The sequence below is a fragment of the Salvia hispanica genome, chromosome 2, assembly GCF_023119035.1.
Source record: "Salvia hispanica cultivar TCC Black 2014 chromosome 2, UniMelb_Shisp_WGS_1.0, whole genome shotgun sequence".
NCBI classification, from domain to species: Eukaryota; Viridiplantae; Streptophyta; class Magnoliopsida; order Lamiales; family Lamiaceae; genus Salvia; species Salvia hispanica.
The window spans coordinates 19829100-19836291 of record NC_062966.1 but is presented as its reverse complement, the minus strand read 5'-3'; the positions used below and the strand labels follow the sequence as shown (position 1 = coordinate 19836291).

At 34.1% G+C, this 7192-nt stretch overlaps 1 protein-coding gene across 1 annotated transcript; it reads left to right on the top strand.

Moving 5' to 3' along the window:
• The first annotated feature begins 4047 nt into the window (after positions 1-4047).
• On the top strand, positions 4048-5186 carry LOC125203288 (bifunctional protein FolD 4, chloroplastic-like). Its single transcript, XM_048101599.1, has 4 exons — positions 4048-4296; positions 4377-4613; positions 4707-4874; positions 4960-5186. The coding sequence occupies exons 1-4, from the start codon at positions 4063-4065 to the stop codon at positions 5128-5130; spliced, it is 810 nt and encodes a 269-aa protein (XP_047957556.1). The 5' UTR covers positions 4048-4062; the 3' UTR covers positions 5131-5186.
• Positions 5187-7192: the final 2006 nt, after the last annotated feature.

Sequence of the window (7192 nt, the reverse complement as noted above, 5' to 3'; positions counted from 1 at the left end):
CCGACCGCTCTTCCCGGAGGTAAATCCCCCTGGAACTTCTCGATTGCCTCGTTGCATCTGAACATGCAATTGCGAACCATACTATCATTGCGATATATGGTTCCCTCCGGCCGGGTTTCATTGTAGAGGCGAGTGATGCGTCACCAATAAGTTTTCCCGGTTTGGTTCGTGCCGACGTCCGGATCTTCGGAGACTGCCAAGTAGGCTTTGAACATCGCCATCATCTCACCTGGAGTGTACGGGGTGCGGGTGCCACGAACAGGAGGAGTAGGAATGAAGTAGGAGTAGGAGTAGAGTTGCTGCTCCCTCCCGATCCTAGTTCGGGTGCCCACCCGAACCCGGGGGCATTTAGGTCGTGCACCGGGTAAGGACGGTAGCCACCCGGAGCTTGCGAACCTTGGGTTTGAGGAGGGGCCGTAAATTGGGTTTCCGGACTATATCCGGCCTCGGAGTCGAACCAATCGTGGTTCCAACCGCGATTGCCGGAGGGGTGATCGCCGGAGCCGGACATTGTGTAGTGTGGTGGGAATTTAGATGATAGAGTATGAGGAAAAAAGATGAGAGAATGTAGATGATGATAGTATAGATAATAGATGAGAATGTGATTTTTTTTTGTGTTGGAGTGGGGGTATTTATAGATGAAAATGTGAATTTTGGGGAAAAAATTGAAAAATAAATTAAAAGTGGGTAGAAAACGGATATATTTTTTTGGGAAGTGGGAAAATATTTTTTTTAACATTTTTTAAAATAAATTTCGAATTTTTAAATAAAAATAAAAATAAAAAAAAACGAAATTGCCAACGGCTATGCCGTTGGCCAATCAGAAGCTGCCACGTAATGGTGCTCAGCAGCACGGACGGACAAGCTCCATTGGCGGACGGACGGGCGAGTGCTCAACGGCACGGACGGACGAGCAGCGGTTTGAGCAATGCGGATGCTCTTAAAGCAGTAGAGATAAAGAAAGATGGATATTTTAATAGGACTGAGAAAAAGTGGTTGAGTGTATTAATTGGAGAGAGAAGGTTACCAAAAAAGGAAATATGTCATCTTAGTTGGGACAAACTAAAATGAAAAACGTGTCATTTTAAGCGGGACGGAGGGAGTAGTATGTAAAAGTATTAATATGCAAATCCAATATACTAACATATACGTGTATAATATTATAGTGAAATAGTAATAAATTAAATATAAAATTTCATCACAACAAATTGGTGAAACATGTAATGGGATTAATGGGATTGAGAAATATATCACAACAAATTGGTGAAACATGTAATGGGATTAATGGGATTGAGAAATATATAAAAGTGGTGATTTAGTTACCTATTTTTATAACTTATAGATGAACCAAAAATCAATTATGAAATATGATTTAATTGACTAATTATAAAATAGATATAAATAATTTAGTTAAACTATCATAATGTTAATAATAATATGTATGCATATTTTTTGCCAAAATCACCGATCAATATTATTTGTGTGTTTTTTTTCTTTGTTTGATTTTATATTTTTTAATATTTCCTTTTTATTTTATATATTTATGATTTCAGATTTTATATAATAATGATACTTTTATGAATTTATAAAATCATTTTACATTATAAAATAAGTTTAAATAAAAGAAAATGGGTCGTGCATCGCACGTGGGTGATATTAGTTACTATTAATCCGAGAGTAATATTTTTAATTATGTCTTTCTCTATTATTATTGGAAAATACTACTCCACTACTCCCTCCGTTCCGCTTTAGCAATCCCATTGACTTTTCTGCCTTTTTTTGTAAAATTGATAAAAAATAGTTAAAGTGGGGAAATGGTAAAGTAAGAGAGACAATAATATAAATAAGACTCTTCTCTATATTATTCTCTCTCTTAATTTACCATTTCTCCTCTTTAACTATTTTTTTTTTCATTTTTATAAAAAGATGGCAGAAAAGTCAATTAGATTACTAAAGCGTGACGGAGGGAGTATTTCAGTAATGACGGGTCGCCTGTTCACAATTTACAAAACTGATAAAAAACACTTCTTATTTTATATTTTGACTCAAAATAAAAGGACAAATGCAATACTCATTCAGTGTCAATTGTTTTCGTTTTAAAACAATCTTGCACACAAATAGGTATAGTATTTTAATGCATAGTTTTTTTCAATTTGCACTTTTAATGCATTATTATGACCATATTTTATTATTTTAACTTTATTTATATAATACCCGATCAGAAGATATATCCAAGTGAGTTATAATAAAATAAGTACTCCATTAAACACGTAACTATATTTATAGAAGTGATCGGGGGATTAAAAAAAATTAAAAATTTGAGAAAAACGGCTAGTACATTTTTGGGATTTTTTTATTTTCGAATTTTCCTGAATTTTAAAACAAAAACAAAAAAAAATAAAAATTCAACGGATATAAACGATGCCCACTCGCAGGCCGGCAAGTGGGCGTCACGCACGAACGGGAGCACGCCACATCGCCAAGGCGCGTGGCGAGTTGTCTCGCGAGACGCCTCTCCCGGACAAGCCAAGCGACGAGATGGAGACGAGATGAGAGGTTGTATCGCTATCTCGATGCGGTCTCGTCTTGGAGAGACGAAATCGAGACCACTAAGAGATGCGATGCGGATGGCCTAAATAATTACTCGACCACCGGAAGGGATCACCTAATACAAATTATACTACATCTCCTTATACACCATTATAAAATGGACATGTGGATTATGTTCATAGAAAAGAAAGTTCTATTTTCAGTACGTACTTTCTCTCTTCTCAACTTACTTTTTTCTATCTCTCTGTTATTTTTAATCTAAATAATGATGTATTATTTTTTTAATAAAAAAAATCTAATAGTATTAGTTAGTAGTATAACATATTCGCATTTAAGTTTTATGCATATATTTTGAATGTTTTAAAATATAAATTTAATAATATTAGAATGTACTCTATCTTAAATTTTAATTATTTTAAAATATAAAATACTTCGTACATAAATTTTTACATTGATTGTTTAGTAATATAAAATGGCAAAATTAAATTATTTTTACTTTTCTTTCTTTTTTTATTTTATTAAAATAATTTCATTTTTAATTTCACTTAAGCCAGTAGGCTCATACTAATAATCATAAGCATTATGGTGATAAACGTTTCAAGGCAAACTAATAGTATTATATTTCTTGTTAAAATGTTAACATATTTAGATTAAAAAGGTTGAAAAAAAAAACAAGAGAAATTAGAGGAGAAATCAGCGTTGAATTAGGAATAGATTTTCTTTTCACACTACTACTCTTTTGGTAACTAAAAAATCAAATCAATATAAAATTTAAAATCAAATCATATCCGCCCTAATAACTTTAATTTATTCTAACAATAGTGGATTTACATAACAATGCAAATCGCCAAATCACGTAAAATACGATAATGTAACTGTATGTACATCTGCTACTAAAGTGTGCAATTTCTGTTAAAAAAAATATTCGGATCCGGTGAAAAAATTATAATCCATTAAATTTATAATTTAATTTAATCAGAGATCTAATTGGATAAGACCAAGGCCTAACTACTCCAACATATATATAAGAATAAAGAAGAGAAATAAACAAAAATAATTTAACAAAGAAATTATCGTCCCCTCTTGGATTCTGGCTCCGAAGATGGCATCCTCCGCCGCTGCTGCTGCTGCTATATTCGGAAGCACCGCCACTTCAGATAGCTGGTCAGGCTGAGTTTTCGTCCAGGTGCGAAGCTCTCCCGTCTTCCTGAGAAGGAGTAGAGCTATTAAGACTTATGGTGAGCGCATGCTTTTCTGCACATATTTCCCCAACTTTTTTTCTGAATTGGTTGTATTCGACGTGTGCATACTAATGAGCTTTATGCATGCCAATTTATGAGCAGTTATGGAATTTTCACTTATGGCAGTTGTTAATTTTTCTTAATACATTCTTAGTTATTTCACATGTGCTGTTATATAGCTGCATTGGTCACTGAGTCGTCTGCTAAGGTGATTGATGGAAAAGCAACTGCCAAAGAGATCACAGAGGAAATAGCTGCTGAAGTATCAAAAATGAAGGAATCTAGTGGGGCTGTTCCTGGACTGGCTGTTATTCTTGTCGGAGAGAGGAAGGATTCTGCAACTTATGTACGCAACAAGATAAAAGCCTGTGAATTAGTTGGGATTAAGTCATATAAAGTTAAGTTAGCCGAAGACTCCTCGGAACAAGAAGTGCTTAAGCATATCTCATGCTTCAATGATGATCCTGCAGTTAACGGTATCCTGGTTCAGTTGCCTCTACCTTCTGTAAGCCTCCAAATCTGAATATTATGTAACATGTGTAGTATTTGGCAATAATACTAATGATCTCTTTTTTTTTTTGCCAGCATATGAATATGCAAAATATCTTGAATGCTGTCTCTATTGAAAAAGATGTTGATGGATTCAATCCCCTGAATATCGGCCTCCTGGCTATGAGAGATAGAGAACCACTTTTTGTTTCGTGTACGCCCAAAGGATGCATAGAGTTATTGCATAGATACGGTATACCAATCAAGGGAAAGAGGGTTGTTGTAATCGGCAGGAGTAATATTGTTGGAATGCCAACTGCCCTTCGTTTGCAAGTAATATTATATATACTCTCCCTGTCATTTACTCTGGATTAACTATACAAACCTTTCCAACTTGATCAAATCCCAATGTCTCTTGCTCGGCAGAGAGAAGATGCAACTGTTACGGTCGTCCACACGAGGACAAAGAATCCCGAGGAGATCACTAGAGAAGCAGACATTGTAATCACCGCTGTGGGACATCCAAACATGGTCAGAGGTAGCTGGATCAAGTCTGGCGCTGTTGTCATCGACGTCGGATTCAATCAGGTTGAGGTATGCCTTGTACTACTGGAATCCACTTCCTCGTTGCCACTAGTTATTTGTTTTGTGCTAAATTTGTGCTTTTTGGAACGAACAGGACACGAGTTGCAGCAGTGGATATCGGGTTGTTGGAGACGTATGTTATGAGGAGGCTAGCAAGATTGCTTCGGCCATCACTCCAGTTCCCGGAGGAGTTGGGCCCATGACTATAGCAAGCCTTCTCTCCAACACTCTCACGGCAGCTAAGCGAGCTTACAATTTGGAATGACATTCTAGTTTTGGCGAATAAGTAGCAAAATTTTGGGTTCAAATTTGAGAATGAGAAAATAGTTTTCCATATATTCACTTGTTGGCTTTGGAATTAGCCTATTTGAAAATACACCTATCGATAAATAAAACTAAGAAAGTTACGTTTAGGATCCTAACTTAATCATGTTGATCGATATAATTCCTCTATACTCTAAACAATAATCGTGGATAAAATATAAAGTATGTTTCTCAAAGTTTCTTCCTCTATACTATAGGACAAATATTATGGATAAAATATAGAGTACGTTTCTCAAAATTTCTTTAATTTGATGATTGAAATTACATATTAGAGAGAATAGTACTGGATTGTAGAATAGAGAATAGGCAATTAAATTATGAACGAAAGAGGAGAGGGTAACCATAGGTTGTGATCAAATGAAAACCATATATTTAATACCAACTCAAAACTTTAATCCTAGCTGTTAAATATAACAAATCTATGGTTATAATATTGCTGAATTTTAATGTTAACAATAACATGTATTTTGTCAACAAAGGGTATTTTTGTAACTAAGTTTTTTTTACAGTTTATACGTTCCTTAATTTTCTTCCACACTCCAAACTGCAATAATTCATATCTTGGAAAGAATCTTAACACCATTTTAATTAATTTAAAAACTTAACTATTTTAGTTCATAGTATTATTTTTTTGTTTTTTTTTGGAGCTATCTGTTTTTGTACGCGGTTATCCTATGTTGATTTATGTTATTTCTATTGATATTTTATGAAACGGGGTTGATTCTATGTTGATATTTTTATACATAGATATGTATAGTTGTTGAGGAGTGTAATCAATACTAAACCAGTCTTAAACCTTAAACGCTAAACAACATCATTATAAGAGAACATGGAGTTCATTACAATGAACTAATAACAAACATAAAATGAACTCTGGATTCTTATTTTATGTAAGATGACATCATTGTTTTTAAGTCTATGAATTTCCTATAATGGCCTATAGATAAGGTTGTAATGAACTCCGTGTTATTTTATGATGATGTGTTTGGCATTTAAGGTTTAAGGCTGGTTTGGTATATAATACAACCCTAGTTGTTGATTCTATATTGATATTTATTGTTGTTACGTTGATTTAATTTATTGCATTTGATTCTATTGTGTTGACACTGTATTGACATTATTCCATTGTGTTGATATGGTGTTGACATTATTTTATTGTGCTTACAACGTGTTGACATTATTATATTGTATTGACATTGTGTTGATATTTATTAAAGAATCAACACAAAATCAGTAGAAAAAGAATAAAATAAGAAAAAAACAACGCATAAAATATTTGTTAATTTTATAAAATCAACACAAAATCGACAAATAAACAACACCAAATCTGTATTAATTCCACAAAATCAACACCAAATCTATGCTAATTTCGCAGAATCAATTCAAATTCAACTTCCCTATTAAAATCAACACAATTTAATGCGACTTCAACACAAGCAAATTGAAAATTCAACGTGAATTCAACACAAGCAAATTCAACAATTTTCAGAAGCACAAGCATATAGTCGCTGGAAATTTTTAGCAGAGATGAACATAGAGTGAATTGAGGAAGTGGGAAGGTGGGGGTGGGGGGGAAAATTGATAGTGTATAATTATTGTCAATGGTGGGAAGGAGTGAAACGTCGGTTTTTGATGACCAATAATATAGGTAGGGATGTCAATCGGGTCGGCCCACCGAGTTTCAGGCCAACCCTATTCGGGTTGCGGGATAATCGGGTGCGGGCTAGTCGGGTTGTGATTTCTTTCGGTTATAAAAGTTCAATCCTAACCCTAAAAGCTCGGGTTTCGGGCTAGCCCAACGGGTTAATTGGGTTGCTACCGATAAGATTAACATGCGATCAATCCCATAAATAATGATGAAAATTTGTTATATTCATAAAATGTAAAATATTTAATAATGATAAATTTGAGATATATGCTTAAACTCAATCATAAACATGATCAAATACCAATATTTGAGATATTTCGTAAAATTTTAATGCATAATTTAGAAATTTAAACAA